At 36.3% G+C, this 26019-nt stretch overlaps 1 protein-coding gene across 4 annotated transcripts in view; it reads left to right on the forward strand.

Annotated features, from left to right (window-relative positions):
• VMP1 (vacuole membrane protein 1) overlaps window positions 1-26019 on the forward strand; it is a 141931-nt gene that overhangs the window by 33245 nt on the left and 82667 nt on the right. For 3 of the 4 annotated variants that reach the window (XM_082440090.1, XM_082440088.1, XM_082440089.1), the window contains exon 6: window positions 21776-21943. The exons of the other annotated variant lie outside the window; for it this stretch is intronic. In XM_082440090.1, coding sequence (XP_082296216.1) covers window positions 21776-21943 — 168 coding nt within the window. The remainder of the gene's footprint in view (window positions 1-21775; window positions 21944-26019) is intronic. 4 annotated transcript variants of the gene reach the window in all.

A 26019-nucleotide genomic window follows, 5' to 3' on the forward strand; every position in this document is an offset into this window, starting at 1 on the left:
GAGCTTTTATCATGAATGAGTGTTGATTTTGTCAAAAGAACAGTTTTTTAGACAATAGTGATCAAAAATGGATAAAAGGCCAACATAGCAAGCAAATTCAGTATGTAAAGGCTTGAAGAGCAATATGTTAATGTTAAAAAGAAATATAAAGAGATACCCAGCATATGCCATTTCCATTTGAGCAGATTATCTTTAGTTCTTAGATCTGTTAGTTCTTGGACACAGGATTCCTTCCAGGATTCCCTAGATATAACAGGGAAAATGAAGGAAAACAAGCATTTGCAAAAAATAATTTTCAGGGAAGTCAAGCAAAAGGAAGATAAAAGATGTCACTGGTTTTTGTTTATTTTCAATCACCTGGTTGGGATGGAAGTCAGATTACAAGAAGTTAACTATAGCTACTACTACTACTACTACTGAAAATGGCAAACATTGTCATCATCATTGTCATCAGAGTAATATTAGTTGAGATCAGTTTTTTTTTTTTAATAAATTTATTTATTTTTGGCTGCGTTGGGTCTTCGTTGCTGTGCACGGGCTTTCTCTAGTTGCGGCGAGTGAGGGCTACTCTTTGTTGCGGTGAGCAGGCTTCTCATTGCAGTGGCTTCTCTTGTTGTGGAGCATGGGCTCTAGGTGTGCGGACTTTAGTAGCTGTGGCATGCGGGCTCAGTAGTTGTGGCTTGCGGGCCCTAGAGCACAGGTTCAATAGTTGTGGCACACGGGCTTAGTTGTTCCATGGCATGTGGGATCTTCCTGGACCAGGGATCGAACCTGTGTCCCCTGCATTGGCAGGCAGATTCTTAACCACTGCACCGCCAAGGAAGTCCCAGTTTATTATTTTTTATCTATATTTGGTATTCATTTTTGTGGGGAGTTGTTGCATCCCCATCCTGTTGAACTCCAGCCATATGATTTGCTTTGACATGTGAGCATAAGTGATAGGTGTTGCTTCCTGGCAGATGCTTCACGGTTTGTCATACTGTCTTTCACCTGGAGCCTGAGTCTCTGACTGTGATGAACAGATTCCCTTTGCTAGCCTCTGATGGATATGTAGAGTAAGGGAGAAATAAACTTTGTTGTCTTAAGCTACTGAGGTTTTTGGGCTGTTTGTTGTTATAACCTATCCTGACTGATAGACTAGCTAACATTTATTGAATGTTTTCCACATGCTAGGCTTTTTGCTCAGCACTTTTTATGAATTATCTCATGTAGTCCTCCCAAGAGCCACGGTAGTCAATAACCAATAGTGTAGCAAATGTATAGTAAAAAAATTTCATGAGTAAGTATAGACTGTGCATTTGTGAACTTTGGCAATTATGGAGAAAAATAGCCAGGAAACCGAAGGCAAAGCAGAATCAAATAAAGGTTTAAGAATTTGATCTCTGTTATTATTTAAGAAGCTATTCAAAATAATCTCTGGTTAGATTTTTAAAACGTAACATTTTCTTGGTGATGGTTGACACAATTTTATGCTTATAGATCACCATTCCTGTTGTTTTATATTTGTCAAATGTGATTGTATCTGGAAAGTCCTAATTACACCTCCTTTCATTTATGAGCCCTTACATAATCACTTAGGGAGATGTGACGTTAACATTCTCATGTCATACATTTTTGTGCTGATGAAATAGGCACTCTTTCCATATACCCATATAATTCCTCAGTCAAGAAAGCAATTAACTATATTAGGAGAGAAGTCTGGTCAGAAAAATGATCCTTCTTTTGACAATAATTTACAGCAAAACAGGTGAAAAAGAAACTGAGTTTAACAAAGGGAAAAGATTTAATTCATTCTTGATCATGGTTCGCTTTACTGGAAATTATGGCTTTAAAGTGAAATAGGAAAATTTTTCCTGCATAGACAGACTTTCTCAATTACCTTCTTCCCAGCATGGAAGTTAACCTCTTTTGGAAGTAATCATTTAGTTAATTTTAACTCATTGGGCAACTAAATGGTGATCTACAAATGTTACTATATTTCCTAAAATATTATATACCTATATATCTGCCTTTAAAATGGAAAAGTTATCTTGACTTTTAAGTTTATCAATCAACAATTTCATTTATATTTTTAGATATAATTGAAAGGTTTTAACTTAATTCAGATGTCCTGAAAATTGTCATCACTTCTTTAAACACTAGATGTAAAAATAGTTGTTTGATTAAATTTAAAAATTAAATTTAGTGAAAATCAACAGGGAAAAATGACTACTATCAAATTTTGTAAATTGATTTGGGAACAGTAGAAATCTAGTAGTTTGCCAAGAACAGATATGTAGCCACAAAGGAAGAGTTAGATATTGTTTATGCAGGAATAGTGATTGCTAACCAGAGAGGAAGAGATGAAGGGAGAAGTGAATGGATTCCTTCTCAAGGCTGAAGGGGAGTTGGTTGGGCCTCTAGGTTAGTTGGTTTGTTCCATTAATTCTAACAGTCAACACATGGGCTTCAGGAGGTCTGTTACTTCCCTGAACACTATACTTGTTATGTGTCTTCGCAAATATATGCATCTTTCTGGCAGAAAGGACCTATAGTATTAGATTCTCCAGATTCTGTAACCCATAAAATGTTAAGAACCACTCTTATAGGACTTTTTTTTCTAACGATGGCTATATTAGTTTGCCACTAGGTGGCATTGCTAATACAACCAATATACTATACTATATTTGCAGGTTCTATTCTGGATAAATAGGAAACCCTCAAATAAATTAGAGGCATATTCTATTATTTATCTGTATTTATGACTACATAATGCCAGTTAATGCATGTGAATGAAAATAAGTTTTCTTAATAGTTTTGCACATTCATTAATTAGTTTCACAGTTATTAGACTTTCCATTGTGATATATATTTACATGCAGGACATACTCCCATGGCATGCGTAGTTTCAGATGTAATGCCATCATTCTATCTTTTTCTTTAATATTTAAGAATATGCAATTGATGGAGGGTGATTTTGTTATGGGACTAAAATCTTTTATTCCTATGGGAGATACTTAATAGGGCATATTCAGAGCTGGATTTGAATGCATAGTCAAATATTACTAACTCTGTGATATTTGGGAAATATCTTAACTTTTTAAGCCTCAGTTTATTCAACTGTAAATGGAAAAGATAATAATAGTACCTATCTCATAAGGTTGTTTGGAGGATTAAATGAAATAAAACATGTACACTTTTCAGTTCAGTGGCTAGTATATATAAGGTGCTCAGTAAATGTTAAGCGACTATTATAATTATTATTGTCATTTTTCTTGCTCTGATTTTATTTTTAAAACAATCATTTTCAATTTTCATGCTTTAGCTATTATTCTAAAGAAACTATAAGCAAAATTTCCCACAATTGATTTTAATGTAGCAGAATGTAATACCATAGTTGAAAACCACAGATTATTGTTCCATTTTCAGTGACAATAGATTAGGCAGTTTGGATCAACTCGCTTGTGAAAGTATCTTAAAAAGGTTGATAAAAATTTAAAACATCTGCTTAAAGGCACCATAGAGATAAAAAGATAGCAAAGAATTACAAGGCCAACATCTAGATTAAAGGGGAAACCCAGAGAGGTGAAACCAGTCAAGTATATGGCCTAATAAACCCGCAGGCTTTGGATTGGAACCTGATGGGCCACACTTTAAATATAAGGGTGAACTAGATACAAATCAGCCCATACAGGGACTGAAGCTCAGGCTAAATCTTAAGTCTGGAGGAAAATAAAATAATCGTAGGCGTCACATTATTTTAAAAAAAAAAAGTCTAGCACTCAATCAAAAGTAATCAGATATCTGAAGCAACATGATAATTTGGTCGAAACAAGAAATAAGAGAAACAGATCCATAGGGTATCTATTTAATGAAGTTATTAGATGTGTACTTTAATCCAAAATCAATGTGTTTCAAGGAAGTAAAAAACAAGTTTGAGTATTTTTGCAGAGATTGAAAACTACAGAGGAGAGCAAGTGGAAATTTTGAATTAAAAAAACATTATCTGATATTAAGAACTCAATGAATGGACTTCAGTAGACAGCAGCTAAGACAGGACTAATAAACTGCAAAATCGGCCAGAGAAAAATATCCAGAACAAAAAAGGAGAGATGGAGAAAAAGACATACTATCTTCAGAGAAACTTCAGTAAGACTGATTTGCTGTCATTAATTATTTTTTTTTTCAGAGATGAAGGACAATTTATTATTTTTCACAGCAATAGCAGTAGCAAGTACATCAGCTTTTTTTTCTTTAATTGGGGTATAGTTGCTTTGCAATGTTGTGTTAGTTTCTGCTGTACGGCGAAGTGAATCAGCTATATGTATACACATATCCCCTCTTTTTTGGATTTCCTTGCCATTTAGGTCACCACAGAACATTGAGTAGAGTAAAAGTCAGCTGACAGTGGAATATCTTTAAAGGGCTAAAAGAAAATAACTACCAACAGAAGATACTCAAAGTGTCCCCTCAACAGTATAAAATAAAGATACTGTCAGAAAAACAGAGCAGTTTGCCACCAGCAAACATGCTTTAAAGGAAATACTAAAAAGTGTTCTTTGAATGGAAGGAAAGTGATTCTAGATTGAAGCTCAGATTCAGGAATGAATAAAGATTAAGAAAAGGGTATATATATGGGTAAATTTAAATTAAGATTGACATTACGGGTTTTTTTTTGTTTGTTTTGTCTTTCTATTTTTTTGACATTATGTTTTTTATTTATTTTTTTTATTTTTATTTTTATTTTTTATTTTTATTTTTTTTTTAATTTCAGCCGTTATTTAATATTCTGATCTTATTAGTTTGTTAATCATGAGATTATTATTACTTTATTAATAATTTATTTATATTTGTTTTTGGCTGTGTTGGGTCTTCGTTTCTGTGCGAGGGCTTTCTCTAGTTGCAGCGAGTGGGGGCCACTCTTCATCGCGGTGCGCGGGCCTCTCACTGCCTCGGCCTCTCTTGTTGCGGAGCACAGGCTCCAGACGCACAGGCTCAGTAGCTGTGGCTCACGGGCCCAGTTGCTCCGCGGCACGTGGGATCTTCCCAGACCAGGGCTCGAACCCGTGTCCCCTGCATTGGCAGGCAGATTCGCAACCACTGCGCCACCTGGGAAGCCCGACATTATGTTTTTTAAATGTATTTATTTTATTTATTTATTTTTGCCTGCATTGGGTCTTCGTTGCTGCGTGCGGGCTTTCTCTAGTTGTGGTGGCTTCTCTTGTTGTGGAGCACGGACTCTAGGCGCACAGGCTTCAGTAGTTGTGGCTCGCGGGCTCTAGAACGCAGGCTCAGTGGTTGCAGCGCATGGGCTTAGTTGCTCCGCGGCATGTGGGATCTTCCCTGACCAGGGCTCGAACCCGTGTCCCCTGCACTGGCAGGCGGATTCTTAACCACTGCGCCACCAGGGAAGCCCAACATTATGTTTTTAATGATAATGTAGTGATAATGTTTTGATAGATTTAAAGTATTTAGAGGGAATTAAAATACATCATCTCAGAAGCTAACACACCATTGTAAGGCAATTATACTTCAATAAAGATGTTTAAAAAAAAAAAAATACATCATCTGCAAATCACGTGTGGAGTAATTGAAATAAAATTATTCTAAAGTCTTTGCATTGCCCTAGAAGAGGTAAGATATTAATTTATATGACATTAATTAATAAAGATCTATATTATAATCTTTAGGGTAAGCAGTACAAGAATATGTAACTATCAAGCTAATAGGCACAAGTAAAAACCAAGTAATTTTTAAAAAGCCAAGGCAAAAGAGGGAAAGAAAGCAGACAAAAGGAACGTAGAACAGGCAGGATAAGTAGTAAGCATTCAGTGGTATGTTTAAATCCAAATATATCAATAAATGGAATAAATGTTTCTTCCAGTTATCCAAATAAATATTTTAAAATATTCAGCTATTTGCTAAATCCAGCCTTCATACCTAAAATACACACAGAAAGAACACACAGAAAGATTAACGGTAAAGGATGGAAAAAGATGAGCCATTTGATGCCAACCAAGAAGAAGCTCATGTAGTTATATTGAAATCAAAGTAAAGTATGAGGCAAGAAGTGTTAATAGATAGAATGTGTTCGTTGGTAATAATAAAAGACTCAGTTCACCAGGAAGATATAACAGTTCTAAATTTGTATTTAATAATATATACTCAACTTATGGAAAGCAGAACTTGGCAGAAATTTAGAGAAGGAGATAACTTCCACAAACTTGTAGAATAGGGAAGTGTAACACAGTTACTGGCTATACGGTCAACGTGTGTGTAACAGTTGTGTTTCTGTATACTACAATAAACATTTAGAGAGTGAAAATTTTGGAAAGCATCATTTATAATAACATTTTTTGAAAAGCAAATACTTAGATTTTTATTTTATTTTATTTTTATTTTATTTATTTATTTATTTATTTATGGCTGTGTTGGGTCTTCATTTCTGTGCGAGGGCTCTCTCTGGCTGCGGCAAGTGGGGGCCACTCTTCATCGCGGTGCGCGGGCCTCTCACCATCGCGGCCTCTCTTGTTGCAGAGCACAGGCTCCAGACGCGCAGGCTCAGCAATTGTGGCTCACGGGCCCAGCTGCTCCGCGGCATGTGGGATCCTCCCAGACCAGGGCCCGAACCCGTGTCCCCTGCATTGGCAGGCAGATTCTCAACCACTGCACCACCAGGGAAGCCCGAAAAGCAAATACTTAGGAATAAATCTAACAAAAGATGTGCTTGGCCTCTATATAAAATTATAAAATATTATTGGAAGCAAAAAGATCTAGGTAACAGAAGGTATATATTATTTTCATGGATTAGAAGACACAATATTGTAGCTGTTCTTCCCAATTTTGTTTACATAATCAATGTAATATCAGTCAAAACTTGAGTAGGTATTTTTGTAGAGATTGACAAAGTAATTGAAAAAAGATTTTCATCCTAGCAGCTTTGTAGTAAATCTTGACAACCAATAAGATATGTCCCTCTTGTGTGTTTCTAATATTTCTTGATCTGGATAGAGGATACCTGTGTCTGAAATAATTCATTAAGGTGCTTACATTATGCACTTTTCTATATGTACTATACTTAAATAAATACACTGTTTTAGTACATCTGCTCTTTTGTTTTAGAATTTTGAAGTCATTTTGCATAAATACACCTGTAATAGATGTCTAATTCATGAGCTAATTTTGCCTGGCAAGTAGTGCAAGTTTACTGATTTCATTCATTTACTTTACTCATGTTTTTTGTAAGTAGATCAGATGCAAAAAAAGGTTCTGTGGCTGGTAGATTTTTCTAAGATCATGCCTTCTAAGCCCTCTTCTCTTGGATACTAATTTCCAGAAATCCATTAACGAATTTATTTTAGTCTTAGCACGTATGTAGCAGGTTTCCATTCCAGGCCATCCAGGAATGCTTATTTACTAGTGGAAATAATGCCCAGAGTGAAAACAAGTTAATGAAGAGAACATGGCTGCTATTAACCTCTTTGTTGTATCTCTGTGTTTGAATGTGTCAAAATTTTCACCTTAATAATGATTTGACCCAAGGGGAGGCAGCCCAGGGGCAGCACCTTTGCTGAAAAGGGACCGGATAATAAATATTTTAAGCTTTGCGGGCTATGCAATCTCTTTTGTAACTCCTCAGATCTGTCATGGTAATAAGAAGGCATCCAGGGACAGTGTGTAGGAATGAATGTGAGTGTTTTCCAGTCAACCTTTATTCACAAAGAGAGGTAGCAGACTGGATTTTATCTGCCGGCTGTAGTTTGCTAACCGTTGCTCTAACTCATGGGATGACAGTAGTACACCAGAAGAAGCATATTGAGCTTGGGAGCCTTAGTGAGCTAGCCACCCCCTAAGGATTTTTACGTGACGTGTTATGCATTTGATTCCTCCATTTGCCAAAAAAGGATCATCACTTCTCCCAGGTCATAATATTAGACTTAACATGATGTTTTAGAAGAGAATATAGTTGTGTGAATGCTTGAGTGGTCTGTAAGACCATCAAGGGGAAGAAAAAACAACTTTTCATGAAGAGAAAAGTAAAAGAATTTCTTCCAAATGAGCTGCCTGATGACAGCAAAATTTAGTTCTAATCTCATGTTTTAAACCATCGATGTGTGCAATTATTAAATACCGGTCTTTACAACAGCACTCATTTTGAGAAATAAATAATTTGTGGATTATGTTTAGATTGATACAAACAATTAGGAGAAGTGATAGGGTAATTTCAGTAGCCACCTTAAAACTATTTCCCATTACTAGAATATATGATTGATTCATAATATATTCATAATAATAACCTGGTAAACAACCAGTTTAACAAAAACAGGAACTTTGGTACTTCATGATGAGAAATATATCTCAGACATGCTCCTTATATGCATTCACATTATTATTCCTCAAGTTATAAGACAAGCAGTTGATTTAAGAGCCATTTGTAAACTGTGCGTGCCATTAATGATTATAAAGTCTGTTCTATTTGACAGTAACAAAGGAAATGAGTCCTTCGGCAGGAATTTACAAATAATGTGATACATGAACAGTTTTTGACAGTAGGTGGAGCAGTTTCCCGGAGAAAGGCTTCCCAAGCCCTATATTCCTTTCAAAATAAGCCCAGCTCTTAGACAAAGAACTCTGAGAACAAAAACTATCAATAATCATTAAAAAATGTTAAAGGCACTCAAATATTGAGCTATAAATAGAAGGCTGAATATATTTTGCAGATAATTCTTCTCTTTGTCATATATTTTAACCACTGAATTCTCTCACCTTTGGGGATCAAAATGGTAGGGATTTTCACATAAGAACTGCCCTATCTAGATGGCAGTTGGTATGTAGAAAAGTTTGGGAACTATTCAGTTACATTGTAGAATAGATCAAGGTTTATAAGAAGATATAACATCAAGACATTATTATCTGAATGGTATTTATGAGTCATTTGTTTAATATGACAATTTTAGATTAAGAATATAGTTTTATAGATAAAAATTGGTAGTTTAAATTCACTGGAATTAAGTTAGTAGATGTCAAGAGTGTTTTAAGTACCATGAGAAACCATGGCCATAAAACTGTAAGTTCAGAATGCAGTTATCAGGTATAAAAATAAGATATAAATGAATAAAGAATTCTACTTAAAAATAAAAACAAAAGGGCTTCCCTAGTGGCGCAGTGGTTGAGAATCTGCCTGCCAATGCAGAGGACACGGGTTCGAGCCCTGGTCTGGGAAGATCCCACATGCACATGCTCCACATGTGGAGCAGCTGGGCCCGTGAGCCACAGTTACTGAGCCTGCGCGTCTGGAGTCTGTGCTCCGCAACAAGAGAGGCCGCGATAATGAGAGGCCCGCGCACCGCGATGAAGAGTGGCCCCCACTTGCCGCAGCTGGAGAGAGCCCTCGCACAGAAACGAGGACCCAACGCAGCCATAAATGAGTAAATAAATAAATAAAAATTGTAAAAAAAATAAAAATAAAAAAAAAAAATAAATAAAAACAAAAAAATGACCTTTTTAAAAAATTTTTATTTATTTATTTTTTGCTGTGTTGGGTCTTCGTTGCTGCGTGCAGGCTTTCTCTAGTGGCGGAGAGGGGTGCGCGGGCTTCTCACTGCAGTGGCTTCTCTTGTTGCGGAGCACAGGCTCTAGGCATGCGGGCTTCAGTAGTTGTGGCACATGGGCTCAGTAGTTGTGGCTCGCAGGCTCAGTAGTTGTGGCACACGGGCTTAGTTGCTCTGCAGTATATGGGATCTTCCTGGATCAGGGATCGAACCCATGTCCCCTGCATTGGCAGGAGGATTCTTAACCATTGCGCCACCAGGGAAGTCTCCAAAAATGACCATTTTAATAGAAAAAAATTTTGGAAAAAAATTTTTGGCTGTTTGTTATAAAATAAGTACAGGGAAAGTTAATTGTGAGATATTTGCCCCTGTGTAAGATTCAGAGGTCTGTTTCTGCCTTAACGTTTAGGATCATGTCGTCACTAAAATGGGGTAAAAATTGTACATTAAAAAAAATCCAACATCTTGATTACTATCAAATGTTTATAGAACATCTCTGTCTATAACACCCTGTTTCCTTTAGTGAACAAGTACTTTATAGTATGTATATAATACTTTATAGTACTGTTTTATATATATATATAAAGCTGTTTCTTATACTTTTTTGACTCTTGGCTATTTATTGCCTAAAGTAAGTGTTATTTGGAAAACTTCATGGACATAGGTTGAAGTGAAATAGCGAAGCAGTTTCAGTAAGAGAACTATTGTAGTAATTGTTTAATGCCATGAGGTGGAATAATTCTTTTAAAAATTGTTAGCCAACCTGTTCACTGTTTTTCCTGCTTGACTTCCATAGCAGGATTTATCGCTCCATAGCTTACGTGTCTATCCCTCGATAAGACAAAAAAAGAGAAGAAATTGCCAAAAGTAAGGTTCTAGTGTGACTTAATATTGCTCTGTATAGGTATAATGACTCTGGCTATAAGCATGCAGTGACTCAGGGCTCTTGCGGGAAGACCAACAGGCCCTTCTTAGAAAAGGTCTGTTTGCCTTTTTTTGATGAGGGCATGATCAGCTATTCTCCCTGTCTTTCCCTAAGGAATGACTCATGTATTAACTCTTAAGAACATCACCACATCAAAAGTAGGAACCAGGGTCTCCAGGACACAGGGCTGGGTTTTCACCAAACAGAAGGGTATGCACAGACTGACTGACTTCCTGCCCTTAAGTCACTATTTATTAATGTGTGTTTAAATGCAAGCTAAGAAGATTCAGTTTTGCTGAAGTCTGTTCTGTTGGGTATATATTTTAAACAATTTATAACCTTTTTAAAAGCTCTCTCTATAAATATGTGGTCCATTCCTCCTGAACACTTAAACCAACTTTATGATCAAAATTGCTTAGGTTTAGAGAAGAAAAGTGAAATATGTCTTTATTTATGGATTGATTGAATATAATAAAAATGACTTTAAAAACAGGTCCTTATAACCTGAAGCATGAACTATAGAGTTTACACATTTTTTTGTTTTGGTTATTTTATGCTTATCGTAACATTTTTACTACATAATCTCATACATTGCTGTGTTACCTAGGTTGTGCAGGCATTATTATCATTATTATTTTCAGGCTTTTCATCAAATGAGGAATGTGAGATAGAAGTCTGATTACATCTAGTAAGTTACTAACAGAATTAGAAAACTAAAATCCACATTAACTAATGGCCAAATTACTGCTTTTTTACATATTATACTGCATTTTATAGGGAGGGACCAGGGGCTTAAATTTGTAAACTCGGGACCTTCTTCACAAAAAGAATATAAACACTAGTTAAACTTCTCAGTGCCCATTTGGAATCAACAGTTTTATGCTCTAGCCTTCTAGAATTATTTGTTGTATACCATAACCTTAGGTAAGTTGTTTTCTGACTGCGATGAGAAAAGCAATGATTAAAAGTATTTGAAGAGTACAATTCCTGTTTGTAAAAGCATTTCTAAACTCCCCTAAAAGTTGGACTTAAAGAAAACAAAAGGTTTTGCAAGTCATACAGACAACCATCTGTCATCTCCTTTCATTTATTTATCACCCAGATATTCCTAATGAATCACATTCCAGACTAACCACTGACTCCTTTTGTTCCTCAGTGAAGGAGTGTGGCAAACAAATGTTTTCCCAGTGAATCAGCAGAGGATTCCTGATTTTATTACCTTTGTCCTAAACTTTCCAGACAAAACTAATTGGGAATTTTGCCTTTGGGATCTCAGTTGACTTCTGTGTGTGGATGATGAATTAGGCTATGAACTGACATTACAGATGTGCAAACAACTCCAGTCTTCAGGAATGTTTTATCAGTTCTGAGGGAGCCGCCTAGAGTGGAAGAATGTCTGTCTGTCTGTCTGCTCATCTTCCTTAAAAACCTCATAGGGCTTCCCTGGTGGCGCAGTGGTTGAGAATCTGCCTGCCAATGCAGGGGACACGGGTTCGAGCCCTGGTCTGGGAAGATCCCACATGCCGCGGAGCAACTAGGCCCGTGAGCCACAATTACTGAGCCTGCGCGTCTGGAGCCTGTGCTCCGCAACAGGAGAGGCCGCGATAGTGAGAGGCCCGCGCACCGTGATGAAGAGTGGCCCCCACTTGCCGCAACTAGAGAAAGCCCTCGCACAGAAACGAAGACCCAACACAGCCAAAAATAATTAATTAATTAATTAATTAATTAAAATAACTTACATGACTTTCACTATATTTAAAAAAAAAAAAAAAAAACACCTCATACTGGGACTTCCCTGGCGGTCCAGTGGTTAAGACTCTGCACCTCCAATGCAGGGGGCACAGTTTCGATCCCTGGTCAGGGGACTAAGATCCCACATGCTGCAGGGCGCTGCCAAAACAAAAAAACCTCATACATACACATACTGCGCTCTTAATGTGACATATTCTGTATCTTGGTTGGTAAAAAGGCTTGGCTAAATTAGGCTCATAATTAACTAATATGATCATTTTAGGTTTTCACTTTTATTTATTTATTTATTTATTTATGGCTGTGTTGGGTCTTTGTTTCTGTGCGAGGGCTTTCTCTAGTTGTGGCAAGCGGGGGTCACTCTTCATCGCCGTGTGCGGGCCTCTCACTATCGCGGCCTCTCTTGTTGCGGAGCACAGGCTCCAGACGCGCAGGCTCAGTAGTTGTGGCTCACGGGCCCAGCTGCTCCGCTGCATGTGGGATCTTCCCAGACCAGAGCTCGAACCCGTGTCCCCTGCATTGGCAGGCAGATTCTCAACCACTGCGCCACCAGGGAAGCCCTCAGGTTTTCACTTTTTAAAAAATGTCTCTGGAAGAAAGGGCCCCCAAATGATCTGAACAATAAAGTTAAAAATCCAGAAAATACTTTTCTTTAACTGAAGCAGCAATACATAGACTAGGTTGTCATTTACTAATATGATTTTTTTTCAGGTTTTAAGGTGTGACTGTCCCACACCTTTCTTACAAAGACCCTAATTGTGGCACTAGGACTGCTTTCTCAGGGCTTACATAGGTACTACATTATTATCAGGGCACGCCTTAGAACTTCTCTTCTCCACCGGATTAGGATATTTTTGTGTGTTATAATTTCAGGAATGATAATTTTACCTCTAGGATAATTTTTTTTAATTCTAAATTTCTCTTAATTTGACAGAGCTAGTAGGATATTTACTATTCCTGAATGAATGTAAATTGTAGAAGTATAACTTTTAAAATTTATCTTAAAAGAATGTCTTAAGTTAAAATACTTTTTCCACAAATACCTATATCTGCTCTTATTAGGAATCCTACCCCCTGATCTAACTATGGTTTTGCTCTCACCCAGACATCTTCTTGCCTGGCCAAGCACTACATCTTTTATCCTGGACAAAGCAAAATTATTCCATTATCAAAACTTTGGAAAATATAGTGTAATACAGCTCATGAGACTAAGATATATGAGGCTTTGAACTGAAGCAAAACCAGATGTTTGATATGTCACAAATAGCTGAACTATCTTGTTGAGTTGACTTCACTTAGAATGAGTATACTGAAGTACCCACCCACCCCAAAAAAGGAGCCTAAAAACCTGTCACTGATGAGAGTGTAACTTTTCATCACAGTCATAAAATTTGACCTTCGTATCATTAAAGGGAACTTCCATTGGCAGTAATTAGGAACTCTCAGGGGCAGTTAGTGAATGTTACTTATGACCTGGTTGCTAACTAGGAAATTTATAGAGCTTCCTGTGCTGGGGAATAACAACCTGGGCTGTATATAGCTGTTTAACTTCCTTTGATTACCACTATATAGATTAAAGGACACTGTCCTTAAATAGAAAAATTAACCTTTGAGGACTATCATTTGCTACTTTTCCTTAAGAAGTACTCCTTGTATTGATCTTTACTTACCTTGCCACGTGGCACATTCTTTTCAATGTGCTGAGATTCGTTTTATACCACAGTATATGGTCTATCTTGGTGACTGGATTTCATGTATACTTGAAAAGAATATGTATTTGGCTATTTTGGGGTGTAGTGTTCCATATTGTTCAAGTGTTCTGTATCCATACTGGTTTTCAGTCTACTTATTCTATCAACGAAAAAGAGAAGTGTGTTGAAATTTCAACTTTAATTGTGGATTTGTTTATTTCTCCTTTTAGTTCTATTAGTTTTTGCTTTATGTATTTTGACATTCTGTTATTAGGTGCCTGCACATTTAGGATTATTCTGTCTTCCTGAGAATTAGCCCTTTTATCATTATGAAATGTCCTTTTTCATCTCTAGTAAATACCCTCTCCTGAAATCTACTTAATCTGGTATTAATGTAGAGTACTCTATCTTTTGTATGATTATGTTTACATGGTTTATCTTTTTTCATCCCTTTACCTTTACTTTTGGATCTGGATATTTAAAATGGGCTTTTTATGGACAGCATGTACTGAGGTCTTGCTCTTTAGTTCAGTGTGACACTCTCTGCCTTTTCATTTGTATGTTTGGCTCATTTGCAATTAATGTAGTTGTCAGTATGGTTGGGTTTAAGTCTATCCTCAAACTATTGGTCCCACCTATTTTTTATTCTTTTCCTGCCTTCTTTTGAATTGAACATTTTTTTTAGTATATATAATGTAACCACGTTACAGTATTATACTCCATTTTCTCCCTCCCATACTTTATGCTGTTGTTGTCATGTATTTTACTTCTACATATGTCATAGTTTTTGCTTTAAGCAACTAGTTATTTTTTTAAGAGATTTTAAAATGAGGAAAAAAGGTGTTCTCTATTTCCAGTGCTCTTCACTCTTTTATGTACATTAAAGTTTCCATCTGGTATCACTTTTCTTCTATCTGAGAACTTCCTTTAACATTTATCTCCTGGAACAAATTCTTTTGGCTTTTGTTTGTCTGAAAATGTTATTATTTCATCTTTATTTTTGAAATATATTTTCCCTGAATTCTAGATTCACAGATTTTGTTTTTTCCTTTCAGCCCTTTAGAGAAGTAATTCTATTGTCTTTTGGTCTGTTTCTGATGAGAAGTCCTATCTGTATTTCCCTGTAGATGACTCAGTCATAACTTGGAAATATTGTGGGTTTGGTTCTAGACCACTGCAATAAAGCGAATATGGTGATATAGCAAGTCACACGAATTTTTTGGTTTCCCAGTGCATCTAAAAGTTATGTTTACAATATAATGTACTCTATTAAGTGTCTAAAAAAACAATATATGTACCTTAATTTTAAAATAATGCTGTTGGAAAAATGGTGCCACCAGACTTGTTTGACGCAGGATTGCCAAAACCTTTAATTTGTAAAAATCACAATATCTGCAAAGTGCATTAAAGTGAGGTATGCCTGTAATGTGTTTTTATCCCCTTGGATTGCTTTTAAGACATTCTTGATATTGCTGAATTATAGAATTTGATTATGATGTGATTATGGTAATTCTCAGCAGTTTGATTATGCGTTTTATTTTCTTTATGTTGATCTTGACTGAGGTTTGTTGAATTTCTTAAATTTGTGAGTTGATGGATTGATATTTTTCATCAAATCTTGAAAATACATGGCCATCCCTTCCCCAGTGTGTGTGTGTGCGCACACACACACACTTCACCCTCTCTTTCTGGGGTTCCAGTTACATGTATATTAGACTGTTTGGTATTATTCCACAGGTTACTGAGGTTCATTTGCTCCATAGCCTTTACCCTCTGTGTCCTTTAGTTCAAATACTTTCTAGTGCCTTGTCTTCAAGTTCTCTAATATTTTCTTCTGTGGCATCTAATCTGTTGATATCCAATGAATTTTTCTATTCATATATTATATTTTCAGCTCTATAAGTTCCATTTTGGTTTTTTTTTATACTTTATATTTCTTCCCTCATTGTGTTTATCTTTTCCTTTAAATCAGGAATCAGCAAACTATTTCTGTGAAGGGCCATATAATAAGTGTTTTAGACTTCATAGGCCATAGAGTCTTTGTCAGAGCTACTCAGTTTTGCCATTATAGCACAGAATTAGCCAGAGATGATATGTAAATGAATATACATGGCTGCATTCTTTGAAACTTTATTTATAAAACTGGTGGTGGGCTGAATTTGTCCCCTGGGCTGAAGTTTGGCAATTGTTGCTTTAAATCTTTGAACATATTTATTTTTACTGTTTTTAAGTCCTTGTCTGCTAATTCCATAATCTCTGACATTTCTGGGTCTGTTTCTATTGATTAATGTTTCTTCAGCTTATGTGTCATATTTTCCAAACTGCTTCACATCATGTCTAGTTATTTCTTATTGGATGCTGGAATGTGGTATTAAGTTGTTGATTGTATGGATTTTGTTATCTTCTTTTACAGAGTGTCAGTTTTTTGTTTTGGGGGCAGTACCAGTGGATCAACTTGATCTATTTAAGGTTTTTTTAAAAACCCTATTATGGTCTGTCTAGAGTAGCTTTTACTGTAGGCTCTTTCCAAGGTCTTCCCTGAATGTTGAGTCTCTCCACTCTAGCTAGATGAAGTTCAGGTGTTTCCCAGCCCTGTGTGAAGTCTAGGAATTGTTCAGCTTACAACCCCCTGTTAGTTGTTCTTTTCTCACTAATTGTACTTTGCCTGGCCTTATGAAATCTCATCATAGCATGCAGTGGAACTTTGTGTGCCAGAGTCTCAAGGGGACCCCCATGCACATATGTAGAGTCCTTTCTCTGCATAGCTTTCTCTTCACTAGTATTCTATGCCACAGATTTCAACCACTCAGCCCCCCTGAACTCAGATTTTCTTCTCAGTGCAGCAAGACCACCATGCTTTGCTTAGGGTCTTTGTCTTTGGACTATGGATTTTACTGCTGACACAGAATGTGTCTACAAGTGGAAAGCCAGAGTCATCACAAGGCTTCCTCATTTGTATCCCTTCTCTCAGTGGTCAGAAGTATTATACTGCCTGTGGTACAGTGTCTGAAAAAAATTGTTCCATGTATTCTGTTTAGTTTTCCAGTTGTCTAGTGTAGGAGTGTACGTCTCTACCAGTCACTTCATGATATGAGGCAGAAAACCCTCAGCCACAGGCCAGAATCTCTAGCCCATACATATCAATACTTGCATACGCCCATGAGAGCTGGAACGTCCTGCTCAGTACATTGTGTTATTTTTATGTTTTATCGTGGATCTTTCCAGGTAGACTTTGCAGCTTATACTGTAGCTGTTTGTCTTTATCCCTCATTTCTTCATTTAGTATGGTTTAAATGTGATTCTTTCATATTTGATACTTTGTAGTAGGAACTGTAGGTTTTAGAAAACAGACTTAGGGCTTCCCTAGTGGCGCAGTGGTTGAGAATCTGCCTGCTAATGCAGGGGACACGGGTTCGAGCCCTGGTCTGGGAAGATCCCACATGCCGTGGAGCAACTAGGCCCGTAAGCCACAACTACTGAGCCTGCGCGTCTGGAGCCTGTGCTCCGCAACAAGAGAGGCCGCAATAGTGAGAGGCCCGCGCACTGCGATGAAGAGTGGCCCCCGCTTGCCACAACTAGAGAAAGCCCTCGCACAGAAACGAAGACCCAACACAGCCAAAAATAAAATAAATAAGTAAATAAATAAATAAATAGAAAACAGACTTAAAAGGTAGTTTGAATATGTGTAACTTTTAAAATTCTCTTAATCAAAATGATTGTTTTTTAGTTTTTGTGTTTGGATTTTTCATGTAAACTAATATTTATCTCAGTCAAGTCTGTTATATTTAGGAACCATTAACCTATAATGTTGAAAAGAACTTGTGAGGTTTCCTATCAGTTAACACAGTCTAAACTAAAATGTCAAGGTACAGGTTAAATGGGCTCTTGAGAATGAACAAAGGACAAGAAGCTGAGTTATTCATGTTCATTTTGTCTGGGAACCACCACATCTGCCTCTAAGGCTGAGTAATCATGACCTATTAGTGTGGTTATGGAAAGTATATATCAGTTTAACTGTGTGAACCATCCTTTCTTTAGGGAAAATATTCTCATCAGATTGCTGAAAATTTCCCTTTTTAGAACATTTAAAATTAAAACTATGAATCAGTCTTTTATCTTGTTGGATAACCTGTTTAATCTGTTGGGGTGCATATTTTATTTTTGTTTCTGGAATAGAAATGTAGGGTTTTCCTTCCTATATAATCCCAGAAAATTTATTATTTTAGTGTCTAGGACGGTTCAATTTTTGTTCACCTAGAGTTCATTTCTAGAGGACAGTTGTAGGGATATCATGGACAGACTCTTAAATTTCTTTTGTTTTGCTTAGTAGTATCACATTTCTCCTTTGTGTTTTCAAACAGTAAATGTGGAAGTTACAGGGGTTTTTAAAAAATATTTATTTTCTTTATTTTTTTTGGCTGTGATGGGTCTTAGTTGTGGCACTCAGGATCTTCACTGAGGCACATGGGATCTTTCGTTGCGGCGTGTGGGCTTCTCTCTAGTTGTGGCACATGGGCTCCAGGGCACGTGGGCTCTGTAGTTATGGCGCGCAGGCTTCAGAGCGCGTGGGCTCTGTAATTTTGCGGCACGTGGGCTCTCTCATTGAGGCACACAAGCTCAGTAGTTGTCGTGCGTGGGCTTAGTTGCCCCGCAGCATGTGGGATCTTAGTTCCCTGACCAGGGATCAAACCCGTATCCCCTGCATTGGAAAGCAGATTCTTTACCACTTGGCCGCCAGGGAAGTCCCCCCCCCCTTTTTTTTTTAATTGCATCTGATGTTAGTGAGAAATTTTTCACTAATTATTTAGTTACTCTGAATTCTACAAACTTTAAACTTGGGTGTGTGTGTGTGTGTGTGTGTGTGTGTAGGATCACAAAATAATTCTTTTTTCTTTAACTGAAATCTCTTTTGTGCACATAATATTCAAAGAAACAGTTGTAGATTTCATGGTTAATCACAACTTTTCAAAAAAAGAAGTTCCTTTTTTAGAGATTCTCATAATCATTTTTTAAACTTATTATCACTATTTATTGATTTCTGTGAATTAAAATTCAAGAAAAAGATGAACAGACTAAAAATTCACATAGACTTTTTTTTTTTTTTGGTCCAGAAGAAAACCTTATAGTTAATTGACTCAGTGCTAAGTGTAGGATTTCATTTTTTAGATTTTTAGTTGAACACAAAATGCAACTATATTTAGGGAGAAATGTAGCTTAGATTTATGAATGTCTTTCTTTTTCGTATTAACATGCAACAGAAAAATTTGTTTAATGTCACCTTTTATCTAGGTAGCAGTAGGAGTTCTTTAATGTTTTATTTCCATCACTACATCTTATGCACTTTGTCTTTGAACCACAAATTCTTTCACCATGTGGTTTAAAAAGACTTTCTTATATCCAAAGATCACTTACTGTATGTGTATCTATATATACATACATATGTATGTGTGTGTGTATATAATTTTATTCTACAAATACAGTGCTTTTGTTCATAACAGCTAATGGCTAATACTTTTTGAGGGCTTATTATATGCCCAGCACTGTTCTAAGCCTAGTACTTTATATGTGTGTTAGAGTAACATGTTAAGAATATCCAACTTCTAGAGCTTATACTTCATGAGAACTTTGGAAATTAGCAATAGATTTTATTGACATCTTGATTATGTTAGGGGTTTTTGAATTTTGGAGCTAGATAAAAACATAAGATGAATCTAATTCTTTTGCCTTGCAGAAGAGTAGCTTGAGGTCCAGAAAGGTTAAGTGACTTCTCTGAGTTCGCTTATTTTCTGACACCTAATAGCCTATTAGAACCTAACCTATTTGAAACTCTAAAGGAGCTTGTTTAAAACATACAGGTTGGGGGGCTTCCCTGGTGGCACAGTGGTTAAGAATCTGTCTGCCAATACAGGGGACACGGGTTCGAGCCCTGGTCCGGGAAGATCCCACGTGCTGCAGAGCAACTAAGCCCGTGTGCCACAACTACTGAGCCTGTGCTCTAGAGCCCGCGAGCCCACGTGCCGCAACTACTGAAGCCTGCACACCTAGAGCCCGTGCTCCGCAACAAGACAAGCCACCTCAATGAGAAGCCCGCACGCCACAACCAAAGAGTAGCCCCTGCTCGCCGCTACTAGAGAAAGCCTGCACTCAGCAACAAAGACCCAACGCAACCAAAAATAAAAATAAATAAATTTTTTTAAAAATCAATTAGTTAAAATAAATAAATGCATAAAACATACAGGTTGGGAAATCCCTGGTGGTCCAGTGGTAAAGAATCCGCCTTAAGATGCAGGGATGCAGGTTTGATTCCTGGTCGGGGAACTGGGATTCCACATGCCTCAGGGCAACTAAGCCTGCGCACCACAACTGCTAAAGCTCGCATGCCTCAACTAGAGAGCCTGTGTGCCCGCAAACTACAGAGCCCACGTGCTCTGGAGCCCGTGTGCCACAACTACAGAGCCCAGGCACCCTGAAGCCTGCGTGCCACAGCTAGAGAGAAGCCTGCATGGCACAACGAAAGATCCTGAAAGATCCCGCATGCCTCAGTGAAGATCCTGCGTGCCGCAACTAAGACTCGATGCAGCCTAAAATAAAACAAATAATAAATAAATCTTTAAAAAAAAAAAAAACTTAATCTTAAAAAAAAATAAAAATAAAGTAAAATAAAACATACAGGTTCCCATGTCCACCTATTGAATCAACTTATGCTTAGGGGACCCTGAAATTTATATTTTTAACAAAGTCCATAGTTGATTCTTATGCAGACACCTCATCTTGGCATACATGTTCATTTGGGAACCAGTGTGTTTAAACCTTTATCACACATCTAAATGTTAATTCATTTTAATCTATATGATTATTATTAATTTGTAATATTTCAAAATAAAGGTACAAAGCAGCCCAAAAGCTCCATAGAAAAAATTAATTTAAAAGAAAAACTAACTGATACTGGTTCCAGAGTTTTACTTTTGTTTTAGGATCTCAGTGGGAAAGATAAGTGAGGTAATTACTTCATCAACTATTTTTATTTTTTTGAAGTATAGTTAATTTACAATGTTGTGTTAGTTTCAAGTAAATAGCAAAGTGATTCAGTTATATATGTGTGTGTATATATATATATACTTTTTCAGATTCTCTTCCATTTTAGGTCATTGCAAGATACTTAGTAGAGTTCTCTGTGCAATACAGTAGGTCCTTGGTTACCGATTTTATATGTAGTAGTGTGTATCTGCTAATCCCAAACTCCTAATTTCCCCCCCCAACCCCCACTGTCCCCTTTGGTAACCGTAAGTTTGTTTTCTATGTCTGCATCAACTGTTTTTTAAGTAAGGACAAAATATAGTATTCTCAAATTATGCCTAAAGGAATAGGGGCACAGGAGGTTTTTATCACAGGGGATGGCATTCTTACAAATGAGATATGTGGATAAATAAAATAAGAATCAAGCCAGAAATCCTATGGTTTCCAGGGTCTAGTGTTGGGGGAAGGAGACTGACTACAAAAGGACACAGGGAACTTTTTGCGGTGATGGGACTGTTTTGTATCTCTGTCTTGATAGGTTATGGTTATACGACTGAGTATAATTGTCAAAGCTTATTGAACTACTGACCTAAAAAAATGGCTCTTACTATATGTAAATTATACCTCAGTAAATTTGAAATTGGTTTTTAAGAAAGCAAACCATGAAGAGATTCTGGAAAGGATTATTTTTTCAAATTATCAGTTGCATCTTGAAATATTTAGTTAGGTAGATTCTTGTTCTTTAAAAGCTAACATTTTTCTATTAATATAGAGTGATTAAGGTACCATTAAAATAACATGTCTATTAATAATTGCTTTCTCTTTAATATTTCTCATCAGAGATTTCTCATATTTTTTTGTAGGGTCCACATATAGCTTCAGTTACATTAGCTGCTTATGAATGCAATTCAGTTAATTTCCCTGAACCACCCTATCCTGACCAGATTATTTGTCCAGATGAAGAGGGCACTGAAGGAACCATTTCTTTATGGAGCATCATCTCAAAAGTTAGGATTGAGGCCTGCATGTGGGTAAGATGTCCGTTTTCATATTTGTCCAAAATTAACCTCACTGTCTTGATTCTTTGTACCTCATTGAAATTGAAGCCAGACATATACCAAGTCAGTAGATAATTAATTCGTAAAGTGACCAGCTACCTAACTTCCATGTAAAAGAAACCTTTAGAGCTTCTCCTGTTCATGAATAACATTCAGAAGGAAGGCAGGAAACCTTAGGTACCAGGAAGCATTGATACCAAGTGGACAACAGCAGGGAAAAGGAGTATAGATGGTGCAACTATACTACTTTGTAAAGTTTTACTAACGTTTATAAAACTTGATAAACACATAGCAAATGGTTATATTTCAGTCCAAATTAGGTAAGTATTATATGTCTCTCTCCTAGATTTAAATACTCTCTGTGTTTATTCTTAGAAGACTCATCTCATTTTCTGGGTTGTTGTAATACTAAAGTAAGTTCAGACATTTCTTAATAAACTAAGCTTTACTGTATTGGAGGTATCAGACTATATGGTGACCTTACTTTCAGAAGTTCCAATTATTCTTTTTATGGCTTGCTTAATATATTTTGGGAAATTTTGGACTACATGATCAATGGTAGATGTATTTTAATCTGCATATCCACACAAAGCATTTTTTATATGCTTAAATTCATTCACGTGTATATCATTGAGGAATAGTTCATTTGCTAAAGACTTCCTATTACCATTTGAATTATTTTTTAATTCATCATTTGGAATCATTAAGTTTTATGTTCCCTGTAACTTTTTTTCCCCTAACAGTTTCTTATAAAATGAAAAATATGGAACACATCACTTAAAACTCTTAATTAAAATGAACGTGAATAGAATGCCCACAGAAGAGGCAGAGTTTTCAAACACATTCAAGCGTTTATGTCGTGTTTTAAAAGAATTAAAAGGGAAATGCCATATATTGAATTTGTTGAATATGAAAGACAGGAAAAATTGTCATATTTCCTGTTACTCTTTTATAAATACTGGAAACAAATTCATTGTACTAGTTGCATATGTATTATAAATTTTACCACATTAGTCTTTTTTTTTTTTAACATCTTTATTGGAGTATAATTGCTTTACAATGGTGTGTTAGTGTCTGCTTTACACATTTGTATTTTGATGAAAAGCTATTAATAAGATAACTAGATACTCAGAACATGCTAGAAAAGGAGTATGTATATAGACTTCAGTTTTCTGTTGTTCTTTTGTTCTTTCAAAAATGATTTATGTGGCTAGATTAACACTAATGCCAACAAAGAAAATTTTTCATCCCAGCTGGCAGTGATAACTGCCTCTTCCAAAGTGTATATTGTCTGCAGCACTCATTTGGCCTGGCTCCATGCATGCCTCAAATTAGTTAAACTGGCTGGTGTAGTGGCTTACTTCCCCCAAATAAATTTTAAGCTCCTCAAAAAATTCAGACTGTACCTTAAATTTATTACTCACAGCAATCAGCATTAGGCTTTGCTCATAGTTCAAGAATACCAATAAATACTGATTGTCTGAATGTTTGTTCTTCATATTCCCTTCTTTGAAACTGTCTTTTGTTATGTAAAAAAGGTAGCACATATCAAGTTATGCTTAAATTGGTTTCTTTTGTTTTCACCATTTACAAAGACAGTCCTTTCATCAAAGGGTGCTGGGAAAACTGAATATCCACATGCAAAAGAGAGAGGTTGGATCCTTACCTTACACCATATGTAAAAATTAACTCAAAATTCATCAAAGACCTAAACTTAAGAGTTAAAACTATAAGACACTTAGAAGAAAATATAGAAACAAATCTGCGTGGTGATTTGGCAGTGGTTCTTAAAGAAGACATTGAAAGCAGAGGCAACAAAAGAAAAAAATAGATAAATTGAACTTTGCTAAAATTAAAACTTCTTGTACATCAAAGGACACACTATCAAGAGAGTTAAAAGACAACCCACAAAAAGGGAGAAAGTGTTTAAAAGTCATATATCAGATAAGGGTTTAATATTCAGTATGTTTAAAGAACTACACAACTCAACAACAAAAAGACAAACAACCCAATTAAAAAATGGGCAAAGGATTTGAATAAACATTTCTCCAAGGAAGATATACAAATGGCCAATAAGTGCACAGAAAGATTCTCAATATCATTACTCATTGGGGAAATGCAAATCCAAACCAGAAGGAAATACCTCTTCACACAGATTAGGATGGCTATTATTTTTTTAGAAAACGAAAAATAACAAGTGTTGGTGAAGATGTGGAGAAATTGGAACCCTCATAGATTGCTGGTGGGAATGTAAAGTGATTTAGCTGCTGTGGAAGAGAGTTTGGTGGTTTCTTAAAAATGTAAACATAGGTTTATTATGTGACCCTCCTCTAATTCCATTCCTACGTAAATACCCAAAAGAACTGAAAGCTGGGACTCTAATATGTACAGAAACTTGCAGTTCACTGTTCAGCAACATTATTCACATTATCAGAAAGGTGGAAACAATCCAAGTGTCTCTTAACAGATAAATGGATAAACAAAGAGTAGTATATACACATAATAGAATACTATTCAGCCATAAAAAGGAATGAAGTTCTTATACATGCTGCAATATAGATGAACCTGGAAAACGTTATGGTAAATGAAATAAGCGAGACATAGAAAGATAGATATTGTATGATTCCACTTATGTGAGCTATCTAGACAATTCAAATTCATAGAGACAAAAAGTAGGTTTGAGGTTACGAGGGTTGTGGAGAATGAGAAGTTAATGCTTAATGGGTATAGAGTTCCCATTTGGGTGAAGAAAAATATTGAAAATATAATGATGATGGTTGCACAACATTGTGAATACAATTAATGCCACTAAGTTTTATATTTAAAAATGGTTAACTGAGATACACTCATAAAAAGTCAATACTGGGGCTTCCCTGGTGGTCCAGCAGTTAAGACTCCACTGTGTTCCCAATGCAGGGGGCCCGGGTTCGATCCCTGGTCCGGGAACTAGATCCCGCACACCACAACTAAAGACCCGGTGCAGCCAAATAAATAAATAAATGTTAAAAAAAAAAAAAAAAGTCAATACTACTGAAGTTGAGAAATGTTGATTTAGAGTGTATTGGCCTTGATTCTTATATTTTACCCTTTCATAAAATTGATCCCGCTTGTGTTCACATCCATATTTTTTTTTTCAGGGGAATATCTTGCTTGATTAAAAACTGATATGTTATTTTAAATTTTTACCTAATTTGTACTTTGCAAAGTAAAATATCTTTACAGACTTCACTATCATTATAAATATAGTAAATCAGTAAAATCATTAAAATACATAGTACCTCCAATTATAAGATAAAGACCAGGGTCAACCTCAGTTTCAACTTGTTCACATAAGTCTTTGGAGCCCATTAAAATGAATTGTTTGGTGTTGCTGATAAGTAGGTTTTTTCAGTTTGTATCTTTTTCATCTTTCACAATTTGACTATATCACTAGTGTAAGGCTTCACAAATTTTCTTTTCAGTTATAAATTCTGATAATAGTTATTAAGCCTCTAAGCATTGGAGATTCAGAGTGAGCAAAACTTAACAGTCTCTACCCTCATGGAGCTTTACATTCTAGTGAGGGAAATAATTATGGGAAAATGTGTATATAAGTATTGTCGAAAAATTATATATATAAATATTTAAACAAATTGAGATAAGTGCTATGAAGGAGAAATTTACTGCATAACACAAAAATGTTTTCCTAGTCTGTGATTCAGGGAAGATTTCCTTGAAATAGCAGTGTTTCAATGGATATCTAAGGATAATAAGGAGTACAGTGAGGAGGCAGGATGGTGGCAGGGCAGAAGAGAGGAAGCATGTGTGATGACTTTCAGATAGAGAACATCTCCTTTTTGTTTTGTTTTTTTTAACATCTTTATTGGAGTGTAATTGCTTTACAATGGTGTGTTAGTTTCTGCTTTATAACAAAGTGAATCAGTTATACATATACATATGTCCCCATATTCTTCCCTCTTGCATCTCCCTCCCTCCCACCCTCCCTATGGCACCCCTCTACGTGGTCACAAAGCACCGAGCTGATCTCCCTGTGCTATGCGGCTGCTTCC

The sequence above is a fragment of the Balaenoptera physalus genome (assembly GCF_965194825.1).
Source record: "Balaenoptera physalus genome assembly, chromosome: 20".
Lineage (NCBI taxonomy): Eukaryota > Metazoa > Chordata > Mammalia > Artiodactyla > Balaenopteridae > Balaenoptera > Balaenoptera physalus.